General features: G+C 36.7%; 4 protein-coding genes across 6 annotated transcripts in view; 2 read left to right on the top strand and 2 right to left on the bottom strand.

Moving 5' to 3' along the window:
* Positions 1 to 17,782, bottom strand: part of nesd (SHC binding and spindle associated nessun dorma) — a 325,057-nt gene that overhangs the window by 251,870 nt on the left and 55,405 nt on the right. The gene's annotated exons all lie outside the window — the stretch shown is intronic.
* LOC143920948 (venom serine carboxypeptidase-like) lies at positions 8,849 to 13,794 on the top strand. The gene is made up of 9 exons (XM_077443992.1): positions 8,849 to 8,959; positions 9,387 to 9,539; positions 9,617 to 9,969; positions 10,054 to 10,166; positions 10,276 to 10,446; positions 10,724 to 10,891; positions 10,971 to 11,236; positions 12,438 to 12,566; positions 12,656 to 13,794. Exons 2-9 carry the CDS (start codon positions 9,493 to 9,495, stop codon positions 12,846 to 12,848), a joined length of 1,440 nt encoding a protein of 479 aa, XP_077300118.1. The 5' UTR covers positions 8,849 to 8,959; positions 9,387 to 9,492; the 3' UTR covers positions 12,849 to 13,794.
* On the top strand, positions 13,295 to 14,690 carry LOC143920957 (uncharacterized). The gene is made up of 2 exons (XM_077444018.1): positions 13,295 to 14,290; positions 14,358 to 14,690. The coding sequence occupies exons 1-2, from the start codon at positions 13,920 to 13,922 to the stop codon at positions 14,569 to 14,571; spliced, it is 585 nt and encodes a 194-aa protein (XP_077300144.1). The 5' UTR covers positions 13,295 to 13,919; the 3' UTR covers positions 14,572 to 14,690.
* Positions 14,684 to 16,440, bottom strand: LOC143920955 (S-formylglutathione hydrolase). Of its 3 annotated transcripts, none has more exons than XM_077444007.1 (5): positions 16,319 to 16,434; positions 15,612 to 15,835; positions 15,299 to 15,544; positions 14,997 to 15,219; positions 14,684 to 14,922 (listed from the first exon to the last, which is right to left on the bottom strand). In XM_077444007.1, the coding sequence occupies exons 2-5, from the start codon at positions 15,821 to 15,823 to the stop codon at positions 14,734 to 14,736; spliced, it is 870 nt and encodes a 289-aa protein (XP_077300133.1). In that variant the 5' UTR covers positions 15,824 to 15,835; positions 16,319 to 16,434; the 3' UTR covers positions 14,684 to 14,733. The 3 variants fall into 3 exon arrangements, with proteins under 3 accessions (XP_077300133.1, XP_077300134.1, XP_077300135.1); XM_077444008.1 differs by having other exon boundaries at positions 14,690 to 14,922; positions 16,404 to 16,440; XM_077444009.1 differs by having other exon boundaries at positions 14,690 to 14,922; positions 16,067 to 16,432.

Here is a 17,782-nt window from a genome sequence, read left to right on the forward strand (position 1 = left end):
GAGACGTTCAAAAACTGTTGCCGAATCCCCGACGAGGACGCGCTTCTAGGGTTACCCATGATGCTCGATCGAGACGCGGCGACTTGGTGGGTGGGAATGAAACCTTCCACCCCCACCTGGTCCATGGCGCTAGAGGCGCTACGAAGCAGCTACGGCGAACGTCGACCGGCTTACCGTCTGTTTCTCGAAGTTAGCGCAACTAGGCAACTAGAAGGGGAATCAACGGACCTTTTCGTAAATCGAAAACGCGCGTTATTCGCGAAAATGCCGTACGACATTCCCGAAACGATGCAACTCGACATTGTATACGGCCTATTATCTCCTTTTCTACGAACCCGTTTGAGGCGAGAGCGGATAGACAATTTCCAGGAATTGATTCTCCAAGCCCGCGCGATCGCCGATATGGACGCTGAGACCCCAACGGGACTACCTGGGGCCAGAACAATAGCGTGCCCCGACATTCCACACCGTTCGAGGCCCGCGGCCGGAAGTGACCGTACATTCACGAAAACGGACCGAATGGGCGAACAAAGGCCGCGATTTCGTCCAACATGCTCGTTCTGCCACAACCGAGGACATTCGGTTGAAGAATGTCGCAAGAAAAAGGGGACACCTACGAAACCACCTGTCGCATGTTACGGTTGCGGAGCTCCAGGTGTGATAAAGAGCAATTGTCCCACGTGCAAGACGAAGACCGGGGCCACGTTGTCAACGATCGCCCTGGCGACGTGTCCACGCCAGATACCGGTGACCCACCTATCGTCCGTTCTCCGAGCGACGAAGGCACCAGCTCCCGCGAAGACCCCTATCCTCGACTGGAGAAAACGCCCGGAACAGAGAAAACGCGCGGATCAAGTCCGAAGAGCGGCGAACTGTCGCACCTGTAACCCCCCGGTGACCCACCTATCGTCCGTCCTGAAGGCCACGAAGGTACCAGCTCCCGCGAAGACTCCTATCCTCGATTGGAGGAAGCGCCCGGACCAGAGCAGACGATACGCGGACCAAGACCGAAGAGCCCACACCAGATATCGAGCCGCCGATCTGGTGCTGCTGCCGCCATACGTCAACCCCGCTGAAGAGGGGGGGAGCGCTACGTTCGTCCCCGTACGAGAGGGACCCTTCTGGATCAGGGAGACCCTGAGTCCGACCACCTTCCTCATGTCCGCTGTCAACACGCCTGTCGATCAGCGGATGTCACACCTGGTCGGCGTTCCAGCGCCGAGCGTGCCGAGGCGAAGAAAAGGAAGGCCGCGAAGACCATCAACATTCGTCAAGACAACTGTCAATACGTTGGCCGATGAGCGGATGCCACACCTGGCTGACGTTCCGGCACCGGTCGTGCCGAAGCGACGCAGAAGAAGACCTCGTACGAAGCCCGTTGCACAATGATAGGCTTCGGCGCTATCCGAGTTCAGAGACCGGACGCTTGCCCTCTGAACTCGAGGGGGAGGATGTAACGCGACATTCTCCCAAGTGTCCCTTAAGTTGGTAGCGGTAGTAACCTTTAGGTTGGCACCAACTACTTTACCGCGCCAAACACACTACCCCGTCTCGATAAGGGTCGAGACGCGCTCTCTCCTTCGCCAGCTTCCAACCGGGAAGGACCTCCCTCCAGCACCTCCGCCGAGCGCTTCAGAGACGCCCAGAGGTCGCCATCTTGTGTCCACACGAGGCAGTACGGAGTTTGTCTCCTGCCTCCCCCTCCCGCTGCTGTGACGAAACCACAGGGCCAGCTTCTGGAGAAGCTGTTATCAACGCACACGACTTGCGGTCAGGAATCTCCCCGACTATATACAGTTATACAAATATCCCAAGGTTAGTCCACGTTTCCACCTAACTTGACTCTTTGGAAGAATAACGAGATATCACGCCCTCTGCATAAAGACGCGCGTAAGATCGTTCGGTACATTGGCGCCCAACGTGGGGCACGATCAAGCAAGTCACTTCACCGTCCGTTACATTTTTATTATTACGAAATTATATTCACAATACATCTTATATCTATTTTAATAGCTACTGATCTACCGATCATTTTATATTTTACAATTTAATTTAATTTGGTTAGTAATTATAGTATTATATTATTCTAATGTTAATCTACAGGATAATAGGAAAAAATATATCAAAAGCCTATATATATGTATGTATATACAAAATGAATAACATAGCCAGCAGTTTGGCTTAATGGTAGCGTATATAATTAGCACCACTGAGAACCAAGGTTCGAATCATCAAAACTGCTGGTTAGATTTGGGGATTTTGTGACTCTAAATCGATCGTTTCTATATCAGAGTTTGCCAATTTTATCTGATCATTGCTGAAACGGTTCCTGAACAATTGGTATTAAATCATTTTCCTGTTGTCACAAAAATATGTCTGTGTATAATTTGTAATAATTATGCACAGTAATCTGAAATCTATAGATATCTCTATAGACATCTCTATAATTTCGCATTTATTATATGTATAAAAATTGTGCACAAAAAAATCTAAAAAATAATCCATAGATGTCTCTATGATTATTGTTTCTGATTAATTGTTATATGCTATATATTCTGATTGTATATGTATTATTGTATTTCTGATTTCTAATTGTTTATCTTTTCTGTATTTCGTTATCGTACACCCGTCGCATTGGAGCGATCTGTAATGACGAGTGTATATTGATTGTAACAATAAAAAAAATTTAAAAAATATATGTACATATATACAAAATGAAATTTTGTGTTTTTAAATGTGTAAAAGATATTAATAACACCTACCAGTTTAATTTATAACTCAATGTATTCCATTATTACATTATGCAAATCCATGTATTAGCAATATAAATTAACATGATGATGGGTGATACGATTGATATGTAACTTTTTCTCAGAATTCTATAGAAACAATATGTACATAAGTAAACAACACAATAAAGCCTACCACACACGAGAAGGCCAAACTGAATCAGTTTGGCCTGAGCGGATTTGATTGGAATTTAATGAAAAAAGTATTTCAGAATTTTGGTTAAGGCGACAGCAAGAATATCCTGCTATTGGAAAAGAAGCCCTGGTAACTCTTATTCCTTTCGTGACGTACCTATGCGAAACAGCATTTTCGTCATTACTTATATTAAAAAATATGCAAAGGTCATGTCTCTCCATGGAGACTTTGGAAGATGCTTTGCGAGTTAGCATTTCTGACATTGAACCCGATATCGATTTGTTATGTAAAAACATGCGACCTCATCTATCTCATTAAATTGTTTCATGTGTGTATAGTTTTTATTTTAAAGAAATGTTTTTAAGCAAGTTCTTATAATTTTGTGCTGAATATAAATATGTGTATTATAATTGTAATAATTACTGCCAAATAAACCTTTTAACTAGAAAAAAAAAATTTTTAGGGCCGGGAATTAATTCTTTCAGATTTAGGGGGTCGTGACATGAAAGTAATTGGGAAGCACTAATATAATCAATCGGTATTTAAAGTTAAAATTTGTTCAAATTTACCTTTGAAGGGATTATTAATCCCTTTATGAAAAATACCATCTCACGTGTACTTAATCTTTGTGAAAGGGAAAACCTGATTATCTTCTGATGTCACTGTCGTTTCCAAACATAAAATTCATTTGGTATTTGGATTGGATTGGAAAAAACTATTCAACTCTCAGTTCCCCAACTGTTAACTTTTTGGTCGTATTTTCAACTGACTATTTATGTAAGATGACTTGTTCAACCCTGTTAGTGATAAAAACCGAACAGAGAAGGCGAATGTACGTCAGTACAGTACTTCGTCTCTTAGAAATAGCACAACAGTTAAAGTTATTTGGTATTCTAGCAAAGAAACAGCACTTAGATGATAACTATTGCTATAATACACTGAAAATTCAAGGTTTCATATGGTAGTATACAAATTAAACATTATATCAATGAAATATTACTCCAATACATTATATAATAATATCTTGGCTCCAACCAATATATTTTCATAGAAAATGATTCTTCTGAACATAATCAATTATCTCTTTTTAATCACAACTGTTTCGTTTTGGTAATTATTTGTTTTAAAGTAAATTATCGTATTATCATAGATAGATACTTTAACCGCTTTAATAATTATTATTATAGTCATCCATTCGAAGAATTTACCAACGAAAATTCGCTTAAATGTAAAGACATGATCGAATGTACATATTTCAACAAAAAGATATCGCGGACCGATTCTACTCTCATTGGATCCTCTGGGAGGAACTTTAATACTCTCACATTATTTGGAAAATAATGATACAAAATCTGCAAGGACATTGTCTATCGTTGATTTGAAGCCGTGGTCCAGCGACGTCATTAGCCATTCTGGATTCATAACCGTAGACAAACGCTACAATTATAATTTATTTTTTTGGTACTTTCCAGCGAAGAATCATTCTGTAGAATCACCTTGGTCATATGGCTACAGGATGGCCCGGGAAAATCTTCTTTGTATGGTTTGTTTGAAGAGCTGGGTCCGTTTAGCTTTAAAGAGAGTTCATCTCGCTTAGTTGGTAAAACATAATACTAATTATGGGTCTACCTCACGGGCCCGAATGTGAAACGCCCGAAAACGCAAATATCGAAAGTCGAAAGATCTTAAGTCGAAAAATCAAAAAAAAGGGTGCATGGTAAACGGTACATACTCACTTAATTTGCGCGAGCAGGATACAACAGGAACAGGCTTTTCCTCTTGTTCCTGTTGTATCCTGCTCGCGCAAATTAAGTGAGTATGTACGTGAGTATGTACCGTTTACCATGCACCATTTTTTTTATCTTTCGACGTCGTTTGTAACGTCTTATTGATGCGAAACGGGCTTTTCGGCACTAGCTGCAATGAAAACCAAATATCGAGCCAGGTTACTAGTCGAAAAGGAGTTACGCGTGGCACTCTCCATATTGCCCCCAAGATTTGAAAAACTTTGTGCCAATATGTGTTAGATGTAGTTTAATTAGTAATTTAATATAAAAATAAATATACGTGTTCGTATAAATTTATGTTATAGTAAAACCTTTGTATTATTCTGTCTATTGTAGTGGTCAGTATTTTTTTTTTTTTAAATAAAGGTTTATTATTTAAAACGTGTCTATATTATTATATCTATTAAAAAATAAAAGGTAGGAAGGCGCGGAAAAAAATTTTTTTTTAGGGAGGCGTAGTAGCATAAAGTTTGGAAGCCGCTGGTCTATATTATAGATATTTTAATGAATCTATCGAACGTCCTGGGCCAAAATTTAATTATGGCTCAGTTAAATGAACGGATGAATTAAAATTTCATCTATTTGACCCTCATGAACAGATTGTTGAGGATATTGACGTATAAAATAACATACGCATTTCAACAAGTTGTGTTCAAGGCCCTGGAATAATTAACAAGCAGTTTCCGGAAACTGCCTGAACAACATCCATGCGTGTAACTGAATATGACTTGTGACCTGAAAATTACATAAATTGACTTGACCCATTTTTTCCAGTATTTTTATAAATTGGTCTAGTAATCCCTTTACCCGCTTTAGTTATTTTATAATGCAGGATATAGGGAAACAATTACAGTAGAACCTTGATTATCCGGAATCTCGATTATCTAGATTGTTAAAAACAAACAAAAATTTTACGATTTTGCTGCTTTGAAATGCATAACATCATAAAAATTCGAAGATAAGAACGAGAAATTAGTCAGTTGTCTTCAAAATTCAATACTCAAAGGACTTTTGTTTCTTGAAAACTTGATCGCGATTTAAATATTTACTTTTAATACCAATATGGAAAAGAAAACATGTTGTATTATCATTAAAAGACAAATTCGATAAAATCAATGCTTTTGATTTTGATTTTTAAATGCTTTTTATTATTACAAAATGATGTTCATAATCATAGTATTATATTATTCTAATGTTAATGTACAGGATAATAGGAAAAAGAGCTCAAAACCTATTTAAAATTCTTATAAATGCTCAAAATACATCTAATACATAATATTAATTAAAGACTCTCTAAAGTCGATGACCTAAAGCAGATTGTGTTTAGGTAATCTGTGTTTATATCTGAAGGGTATAGACATTTTGTTGTAATCAGTAGTCTTCGGCGGTGGAGCGTTCTTTTTCCAGGAAAGGGGGCGTTTTGGGGCTATTTTCCAGGAAACAGGGCAAACTACAAAGCTAGAGAACAAAAAAAAAGGTTCACCATAAAAATGAACAATGGTGCGCAGGGTCACGCTGGCCTATGGTAATCATCAAAGGTAGGCGGACGAGGGGGCTGAAACGGGTTCCTATTGTCAATTTCTATTGTTAAAAATAGAAATTGACAAAAGGAACCCATTTATTTCGAGCTGGCGCATCACAGTGCCGGAGACTAGTAATCACCGAGACTCTTCACAAGTGTGTTAGTATGGTTATTAGTGATTCTATCATAGAATCTACTGGTTAGTTTGTTAATAATGTCTGACGGAATACTATTTATGACATGCAGTTTTTTCAAGTTAATATATACATATGGGTGTATTATAAATTATTTTTAGGGATTTATTTTGTATTATTTGGATCTTGGAAAGGTTAGTATTCGAGGCATTAGAATCGATGCTTTAAAAGCGGTGTCTTAAGGCGTTTTTTGTCAAATAAATATGGTATTGGAACGTCAAAGATCTCGGATATAAAAAAAAATTAAAAGAATTATGAAGATTACTGATTCTTTAATGTCAGAAGATGGAAGCTCAGAGCGTAAGGTTATAAAAAAGTCGAAGAGTGTATTTTTATGTAGTTCATTCAAAGACGATCGTCTGGACAGCCAATATCTGGTCCATTATTGCAGAACATCGCAACGCGAGTGCCCCGGCCTTCTTTGTACTGCGGGCACCACTTTTGATCTAACGCGTGTGAGTGAGATAGCGTGTGAGAGAGAAAACCGATGCTAGTTAACGTTTTGTCACCTATGTATGTAGGGACTAGCTAGCGACTGCCGATGAAGTGCATATTAATGTACGTAGCTAACAAACTCTACGAGTTGTAAACAATGTGTGCCGCGAATATCAAGAGGTGGCGTGGCTTTGATTATTGTATGAAAAGTATTCGCGATTTGGCGGCTTCCAAAAGAACAGCTAACTTTAAGCAAAAATAATGAATAATTTAAAATTGATCTTCACGTTATTATATACTAGTTATTTTACCCGGCTTCGCTCAGAATTTGTAATATACACAGCGTAAACATGACGAATCTAATAGTAAGTATTCATTTTTTATTCATTCAATTTATTTGAATCGAAAAAAAATCGAATCATCGTCATAGAAATTTTGACTTGTTTACGAAATTCTCTACCAAAGATACATATATACTTACATACAAAGTATCTTTCGAAATTATATTGTAAGATGTAACTTTACACAAATAGAAATTACTCATACTGCATGTACACGTCTTTCCCTGTGAATTATGATATTTTTGATTATCCTGATTTTTCATTATCCAGACTATCTTCATCCCCAATTAGTCCGGATAATCGATGTTCTACTGTACATAACAGAAACTTAGTAACGTACTAAATTGAGGTAGTGGACCATCGGAGATCATTTCCAAAAGAAATGGCAAAAAAAAAAGGCTATTTGCACGTACTATATCTGCGACAGGCGCAAAGCCTTCTGCGCATGCGCGTGAACTTATAATCCGATTATAATTTCTTACATTTAATGTATGCTAGACTTGTTTAATCAATCGTTCATTATACATAAGGCAAATAAATTTCGCACGTTATTATAATAGATTCATATCGTTTAGCTATGTAGTTCGCGGCTTGTACTTATATGTAGGTATTATACGTCGTATATTTATTTATTTATTTTTATTTTACATACATATATACAAATATACCAGGAAGGCTTAACAGGTAAACCCCAAATGCGCCTTCCCAGTCCACATAATTATTACATAGATACATGTAAATCTAAATATCTGACATCTATGGTCAGTATACATATATTACAAACATCGTATTAATACGATAAATAACGATGAATAACTTTCATGTAACAATACGAATTTTATATTCGATAAACAACCACAGAGACATCTATGGTGAACAATATGGCGAAACCTATGTAAGATATAACAATAACTAAAGGTTCGCAACAGAAAATTGGGAAGGAAATGCCAATTTTACAGGAATCGTTTCAATGAAAATCAGAAAAATCGATCGACCTAGACAAATCAAGGTCTGGCCAACAACGAGACTTAGCGGGGAATCGAACTCGTAACATCAAGTACGAAATAATTCAACATTCACCACTAGACCACGCTGCTGGTATGATAATAATTGTCTAACAATTAATAATATTAACTAATTTGGATTATATTTTTTACTCTACGTCACTTTACGAGTTCGAACTAAATTTTAAGAGGCTTAAAACAAAATTTTAACAGTAAACACGCTGACAGTGACAGTTCACGCGCATGCGCAGAAGGCTTTGCGCCTGTCGCAGATATAGTACCTGCAAATAGCCAATAATTGTACCTGCAAATAGTCACAACCAAAAAAAAATAGGCACATTTATTCTAAAAATTTCATACTTAAGTAATTTACGCTTATTATTTACTATTTTATTTATTTGTGTTTCAAATAAAGTTTTTATTTTCAAGATACTCATCGTCTAATTCAGTGTATCACAGATTTTTTCATCAGCACTAGAGCACGTGTATGTATTGTATTCTTGCATCATCGACTATTGGAACTTTATCCTTAATTAAAAAAAGTAATCGACACCCAGCAAACAGAATCCCTTTTTATTCTATACATATTGTATTATTGGCATCGCGCATGCTTTCTGCAAACCCCGTTTCTGAACTATGGGACAGTCGCAATCAATCCTTCGACGAGTTCGCTCGTTAAACATCGAATAATCCCATTTATAAACATATAATATAATATCATAGTCAGTCGGTCGATAAAATTTATAGCAAAGTATGTTAAAACAAAGAAAAAAATATTTTGAATACAGACAATCTGTTACTGGAACGATACATTATGATTAGGAATAACAATTAATGGGAAAATATTTTTATTCCAATCAGTAAAAGCGTCTTAAGAAATCCTCCAAGTTTATTTTCTTTTAGTTATATATAAAAGTTTTAATTTTTGAAATTTGTGAGATTAGCTACAGTGTAATATGTAATTGGGCAGCAGTCGAAGTAGTTGGCATTTGCAAAAACGATTTTTATCCAGGAATTTTGATTGTCGAAAACAAATTGGATTTGCTCGCATTTTAATAAAAGAAAACTGTCGATGATTGGGTTCCGGATTTAAAATTTTCCTTAACTCCAGTTTTTTTATGAGTCTGATAAATGAAATTCACTTTAATTTCAACACAATAAACATTGTATTTATACAGATGAAAATATTATGCATTAGAACTATAATTCTACTCTTCTGGTAATATTGTGTATAAAAAATAGCTACAATATTGTATTTAGAAACAACATAAATAAGCCTATACTATGATAACTTTATATTTCGTCGCTTATTTCATAAATATTTTTTTATGGCAAGTCTTAATCTTTTGAATTACTAATAAACCATATCACAATTTTTAATACGATTGAAATATCTTGTGGTTTACAGTATACCATATCTGACATGTCCGAGCAGTGGTGAACAATTCGCAAATGAATCGATCAAGCCTTTACTACTCTCAAACTATTTAATAAATAATGATACCGAAACTGCCAGGACACTTTCCAGAGTCGACATGAGAAAATGGTCCAGCAACATCGCAAGCCATTCTGGATATATAAACGTGGATAAGAATCACAATTCTAACCTATGGTTTTGGTATTTTCCTGTGAAAAACTACGCTGTGGAAAAGTCGCCTTTTGTCATATGGTTACAAGGAGGCCCGGCAGCAACTTCATTGTTCGGTTTGTTCGAAGAAATGGGTCCATTTAAGATCGAAGAAAATTCTAATGAGCTCAAAGGTAAAATATACCACTTACAGATAATAGTATATTTACATATAAGTGTTATTTAAATTTGTATAACATTTAATTTGTACTCTGTAGAAAATCCTTATTCTTGGCACAACGAAAATTCATTACTTTTCATCGACAATCCGGTCGGAACTGGTTTTAGTTTTTCTAATAGTGAAGAAGGATATGCTCAAAACCAAACGATTGTAAGTTGATTAATCATACTAGAATTAATGGAAGTGTGGAAACACGTTTTTGATAAACTTTTTGCGCAACTCCAAAACGTAAATATTAAACTTCTAATAATATTTTCAGATAGCAGAGCACCTATATACATTTTTGATACAGTTTTTGCGCATTTTTCCCGAGTTGCAAAATGTTCCACTTTATATTACCGGCGAATCTTATGCCGGGAAACACGTGCCATCATTTGCTTACATTATTCACAAAAAAAATCCAACAGCAGAGTTAAAAGTGAACCTTAAGGTTGTATCCATGAATTTGCCTCAATGTAAAATACGGTAAACGGATCATTCCGCAAAAACCGATCTCGCGCAATTCACTAATATCTCGATCACGGAACATCTGGCACTCGAGTTCTAGTTTGTACAATATTTCGCGTGGGTAGCTTTCGACTGATGGAGTTTTTGGGTGCCAGATGTTCCGTGATCGAGATATTAGTGACTTGCACGAGATCGCTTTTCGCGGAGTAATCACCGAACCGTAAAATACAACGTGATTTTTGTAACCTGGTATATTTTAGGGTGTAGCAATTGGTAATGGATTAATTGATCCTGAATCAACGATAAACTACAGTAAATATCTTTATCAATTGGGACTTATTGATGATAACCAGATGGCGAAGTTACGGCGTTTGGAAAATTTGACAAAGACAGCTTTGGAAGAAAAGAATTACAAAAATGCTTTCCATGTGAGTATATTGTACTAAATAATTGAAAAGGATTTTTGACGAAAATATTAAAACTTTTTAACTTATGTTTATCGTGCAGTTTGACACTCTAATATTGGGTGCTTTTATGGAGATGTCCGGCATAAGAAACTATTACAATTATATGTCGGAGAGTGGAGCTCAAACTGGTGGACCTTTTGTGAAATTCGTAGAACAACCAGATGTTAAAAAAGCATTACACACAATTAACAAAGAATTTTTATCTATTGACATTGATGTGTACAAGAAATTAATCCCTGATTTTATGAAAAGCGTCAAATATATGGTGGAAGTATTGCTGGAACATTATAGGGTCATGCTATATAGGTGAAAATTTCAAAATTATACTGTTTCAATATAAATATGTATGTACATACATGCATGCATATGTACATATGTTTGTATATGATAATTTTTACTAACCTCTTATACGTTTCACATGGTTTTCGTTTAAGTGGTCATTTTTAGTCTAGCTCCTTTCAACAACTACTTGTTGCAACGTACATACATACATAGTTAGTTTTCAAATGAAGCATAAGAGCTAAAGCTTCAACATTTTAATAAAAATAAAATAAATAAATAAAAGTTTAAAAAAAACTTTAATTATAAAAACTTTTAGTAAAGATTTGGTAAATATAGTTATTGGTACTATTATCTAAGTATCTAAAAAATATTAAATATATACATATCAATTTCCTATATCTTAAAAATATTTTTTTGTATCTAATATATAATTTCGAAAGAAACTTTATAAGTTTGTATTTTGGTTGGGAACATCGTAAACAACACAAAGTTTCTATGATGACATGGGGACGGGGGGCGGGGTGTGGGGGGCGCCCCAGTGGGGAACGGGGGCGAAGGCCCCGGGGGCTTTTGGTTATTCTGGTTATATATACGGGGATTCTGGTTATAAATAATTTCGAAAGAGACTTTGTATGTAAGAAACCGGTCTCCCTCATGGTACCGAAAGTGAAACGCCCGAAAACGCAAATATCGGAAGGCAAAGATCGAAAATCGAAAGATCTTAAGTCGAAAGATAAAAAAAAAGGGTGCATGGTAAACGGTACTATGTATATATAATATATATGAGTGGCATGCGGTGAAATTATCTCTCTTTTTGTCATACAGCCTTGTTTAATGTGCGCGCGCAGAATACGGGAGGAAAAGCCTGTTCCTTTTGTTCCTGTTGTATCCTGCTCGCGCAAATTAAGTGAGTTTATACGACGGGGGGGGAGAGACCCTTTTTTTATCTTTCGACTTAAGATCTTTCGATCTTTGCCTTCCGATATTTGCGTTTTCGGGCGTTTCACTTTCGGGCCCGTGAGGTAGACCCGTAAGAAACATTGGTTGGGAACTTCGTAAACAAGTCAAAATTTCTATGATTACGAGTCGATTTTGATTTTCGATTCAAATAAATTTAATAAAAAAACAAATGAATATTAACTATTAGATTCGCCACATTTAAGCTGTTTATATTATAAATACTGAACGAAGCCGGGTAAAACAACTAATATATTATATTTTGCAGCGGACAATTGGATATAATAGATGCGTATCCAATGGCCATAAAAGCTTACCGCAGCTTCAATTGGTCCGGTTCAAATGACTATTTAAATGCTAAAAGGAAGCCTTGGTACGTCGACGAAGTAATTATTGGGTAGGTGCTATAATTTATTAATGTATTTAATATTTGAAAAAAGATTGATTACTTATTACAAATGAAAAAATTGCATATTTCAATTGCAGGTATACGAAAAAAGCTAGAAATTTATTTGAGGTCTTGGTACGTAACGCTGGACATTTGTTAGCAAAGGATCAACCAAAGAGGGCAGAATTGCTCATCAACTCTTTCATTAAAGATTTGCCATTTGACAAGTCTAACTACAACTATAGTAGCTATGATGAATCCTACTGGTATGACCCACCAGATGATTCGTAGAATTTCAATGAGCGGTCAAAATTATCCTACATGTTTACGCTTTTTATTAGGGAGTAGAAAGACAAAAAAAGGGAGTATGAAGAGAAAGATAAATGTTAAATAAAATGTTATTACATTTACATATGTACGTACTAAATTAAAAGTTCCTTAATTTATTGCACTAGGCGAATGTAATTTTACTTAAGTACATACATACATAGTTTTCTCTCGAACAGTATTTTGTTAGTATATTTTTTATGCTTTTTAAATTCATGATGCTATTTTGTACAATGCTCTAGTTAGGATTATCTTGGAATACGCCTCTATGATCTGGAATCCTTCCACTAAATCTCTATCTATAAAACTTGAACTTATCCAAAGACGTTTTCTCCGACTGCTTTATAAGGAGCAATATGGGATTTACCCATATTTATTTCCTTCACAATTCGTCATGGGTATGGCCGGCTACACTTCTCTTGAACACAGGAGGAGTGTTGGCCTCATCAAATTCTTGTTTTCCATATTTAGAGGCTATATCTCCTGTCCGTCTATCCTGGCTGAGTTGGGCCTTCATGCTCCGGAGAGTGTGATATGGACCCGCCATCGTCCCCTTTTTCACACAACTCTGGCTAGAACTGTGGCTTTTAGTTATTCTCCCATTCCTCGTGGTCTCCGTTTCTTAAATTCACTGGAGGGTGCCATTGACGTATGTCACATCTCTCTTCATTCTCTGCACCACTTCCTAAGTTACGGAAGTGGTTTGTTTAGTTATGAATTTTTTTTTATGTCATGATTATTTATTTATCTTTTCTTTATTTAAGTATTTTTAATTGTAAAATTTCATGTACTTTTTTTCCTTTTGTCCTTTCTTAATCTTTTTAGCATACTCGTCGCTTTGGAGCAATCTGTTAGACGAGTGTGCTTGATTAATTGATGTTGTATAATAATAATTATTATTCTGTTATGCAGTAATTATTTAGATTTGCCTTGCATTCGATTTTTCGTCATTTTTATTGTTTTAATTTATATCGTATTCAAAGAGCTAAATTTGCACATTCTAAAAGTTAGCCAGGTGTAAGCTTAGGGCCAAATATGTCAAAAAGAAACGGCGCGAAAATGGAGGCTAACACTGAATTTGCACTGAGGAACGTAGAAGTAAAAGCTCGGGTACGTCAACCAGAGAAATTGCGAGAAGTAGCCGCAAAATTAGCCGACAGTCCCCTGGTAGAGTTACAACAAAACGACCAATTCTACAAGAGACCAGCAGAAGCCGGTGATCGGTTGAAACTGCGACGGGAAGTTGGCAGACAACCACAACTAGTCTGGTATTCCAGAGAAGACGTTTCCGGTCCCAAACTGAGCAAATATAGACTCTGCCTCTTGCAAGACGAAGAACAGGCGCAAAAGCTCGATCTGCTCCTCGCCGACTGCTTAGGAAAGGCTGGACAACTCAAAAAAACCAGGTATTAACCGCACTCTTCAACTACCTTTTGTTAAATCGCATTCGGTAATCACTATGAATTTTTGTAGATATTTATACATGGTCGGTCAAACCAGGGTACATTTGGACGATGTACAGGGTTTGGGCCACTTTATGGAACTCGAAGTCGTACTTCGGCCGGATCAGACAATTGAAGAAGGTCAAACTATAGCTGACGATCTGTTGGAAAAGTTGGGCGTATCATCCGATGATTTGATCACGGGATCATACATGGACGCATATCATGCGCAATCCTGTTCTTGAAATATCATACCTACATATACTGTGTAATGTTATATTGTTAATTCACTCCATCATTCCATAGCTGAAAGGTTATTTCATTTTGTTTATAATACAGTTACCATACAAATAATATAACAATTAAAAAAGTAATGAGTATTTATTTTTCAAAATATAATATACACATCAGTTGGAAGCCTTTAATATTTTTGAATGAAATTCTATATGTTCTCCTATGTAGCTAGCTATGAAGTAGTAAGAGTGGTCGTAATCTTCATTCATCTTTAAAATACAAGGCAATGAATTCTCTTGGCAACTTTTCAACAAGTTTCCGGGTAGCAGTTGCTTTTCTTTAAAAAAATTGTCAGCTTTTCCCTATAAAATACATAAATATAACAAATATTCTTTAAAATTTCGATAGCAACATAAATTTGGAACAATAATCAAACCTGCTGAATGAGCAAAGTAAGAGGTGGTCCATTATAACTCTTGACTAGTTCAACAGCGTCCCATTCTTCCCATTTTCCTGATTCTTTAGGTCCCAAATATCCGGTGAATGCTTTGACTCCCCAGGGACACTCGATAGGATTACAAATAGGAGCAAACGCACTAACAGATTTATATAAACCCGGTTTTTTAAGCGCACAAATTAAAGCACCATGACCGCCCATACTGCAAGGTATAATTATATTATTTCAGAATTTCATAATTCAAATTAAACATATATGTAATGAGTATATATTTATTATACCTGTGACCTATGATACTTTGCCTAGTTGTATCAACAGTGTTTCCAAATTCTTTAGCAATGAGATTGACTAGCTCGTTGGTGACATAGCTGAACATCCTATAATTCGTCTTCCATGGCTCTTGGGTTGCGTCTACGTAAAACCCAGCACCAGAGCCGAAATCATAAGATTCATCCTCACCGGGAATATTCACGTTGCGTGGAGACGTATCTGGGCACACAATTACTATTCCATGTTCAGCAGCATATCTAAAATATAATATGTTAAGCAACGCAAAGTAAGAATGTGTTGAATAGACATGGTTAGGGGTGATACCTTTGCGCTCCAGCTTTTGTGATGAAATTTTGCTCATTACAAGTGAGTCCAGACAACCAGTATAATATGGGTAAATTTTCGCTAGTTTCCGCTTGTGGAGGAAGATATATTGCGAAATTCATTTTACATTTCAACTCTTCGGAATCATGGCTGTAGACTTTTTGAAAGCCTTCGAAGCAAGCGTTGGATGAAACCAAAGTAATGCCTGACATGTCTGGTCAAGTCTGTGAAAATTTAATTAGTCATTTTTTCTATGGCCAGAGATGTGATAAAAAGTAACAAGTACTGAAATTGCGCATAACGAAATGGGTGTAGTAAAATATCAATTTAACTGAGCCAAAATAAGTAGTTAATAAAAACACTAATAAATTGGATTTCATACACAAATTTTAAGCTTTTGTTTAAATACTATACACAATATTAAAGCGATGTAATGTTGGCTTTGATATACATACATGGATTATTTGATTATTTTGGAGCTTATTTAAATCGATAAAAAAACTGTATTTCCTTTTAAATTAAAATTATATAAAATTTTGTAATCTCAATACACAATCTTGTATAAAATGTTGTACAAATTAGAGGTGTAGGTTAAGTGCTAAAGGTTATCAATAGTCCAATTAAAAAATTGTTATAAAATAAAATAAGGGCATTTTAAATGCTTATTAACTGTTAACTATATATATAAATACAATAAAAAAGATTACAATGCTTAGAAACTGCGTTGGATTAATAATCGTAAGTGAAACGTAAAAGAGGTTAGTAAAAAATATAAAAGGAAATGTAACTGACATCTGATCACCGGTCGGAAACTAAAATGTAGAAAGATGACCATATGCTCTATTAAGTTTACCTTTTCATCTGCAACCACTTTATTTGATTTAAAAAAAAATCAGTTTTAATTCATTTTGGTACTTGTTTAGTAGTGAGGCCCACACTTAACAGTCAATAACCAATTATTTCGCTTCGCGGCGACATCACGTTTCAACTATATATCAACATATCTAAAATTCCAAAGCTAATAAATAAATACATTTCTCAAACCGTTTGTGCATTTTTACTTATTTAATAATAATGGTGTGGCGGCTCGCTTATACGACATTGTCGAGTTTGGTTGCCTTCCTGCGAGTGGGGACCAACCCGGCTGGGTTCGGAGAGCCACTACTCACTCTGTCTTCAGCTGTCATATAATAAACACGTGCATTAACATGCCAGTCGTCTCATTCGTTCATCCTCCATACTGGTGACCCCCGACATCGAGCCACGCAGCCTCGATCAATTTCAACATGCCGCTCATCCCTGCCTCGCCGAGCCAGGCGGGGAAGCTACCCGCCGCGCCCCCATCGCCATCAACACAGCACGCTGCGGCCCGCGGGTGACAATAAACGAGCAGACACGGCTACCTACCTACCTACCTACCTAACATGCCAGTCGTCTCATTCGTTCATCCTCCATAATGGCATCCATGAATCTTGAAAAAAACCTAATAGATTAAACAAATGTGGGGCTCTGTCAAATGCGGAAATAAAAGGAGACGAGGAATGAACCAAAACTATACGGACTTATATCTGGCGAACGAATTTGGATAAACGCGATCCCTTCCAAACTATTATTCAAGGATATTGTGGGGTACGGACGTCAGTGGTAGAGTCAAAAAACAAAACCAATACGATAGTCGACGTTTGCTTAGAATGAATAGACGTGGTTGAGGTCACAGAGGTGTCGCCGGTCGAGACTGCCACAATATCTTAATTCCCGCATCAATTAATTATAATTATACGTAAATACGCTATATGTCAAGAACGCGTCGAAACGTGACGTTAAATCGAGTGCGAAACGTGATGTTGTGATGTCGTATGAAACGTAATGATTGCTTTTTGAGCGTGAAGCGTGAGCCCAACTGCCAAACAAGTAGCATTTTTTTATTATTACTTGTATTTTACCATGATGCCACTATGGGTTTTACCCCCTGAGCGACACCTATGGTATTAGACTTGAACATACTGTGGCGGCTCGCTATACGACATGCTCGAGTTTGGTTACCTTCCTGCGAGTGGGGACCAACTCGGCTGGGTTCGGAGAGCAGCTACTCACTCTGCCTTCAGCTGTCATAAATAAAACACGTGCATTAACATGCCAGTCGTCTCATTCGTTCATCCCCCATAATACAT

The sequence above is a fragment of the Arctopsyche grandis genome, chromosome 13 (assembly GCF_051622035.1).
Source record: "Arctopsyche grandis isolate Sample6627 chromosome 13, ASM5162203v2, whole genome shotgun sequence".
NCBI classification, from domain to species: Eukaryota; Metazoa; Arthropoda; class Insecta; order Trichoptera; family Hydropsychidae; genus Arctopsyche; species Arctopsyche grandis.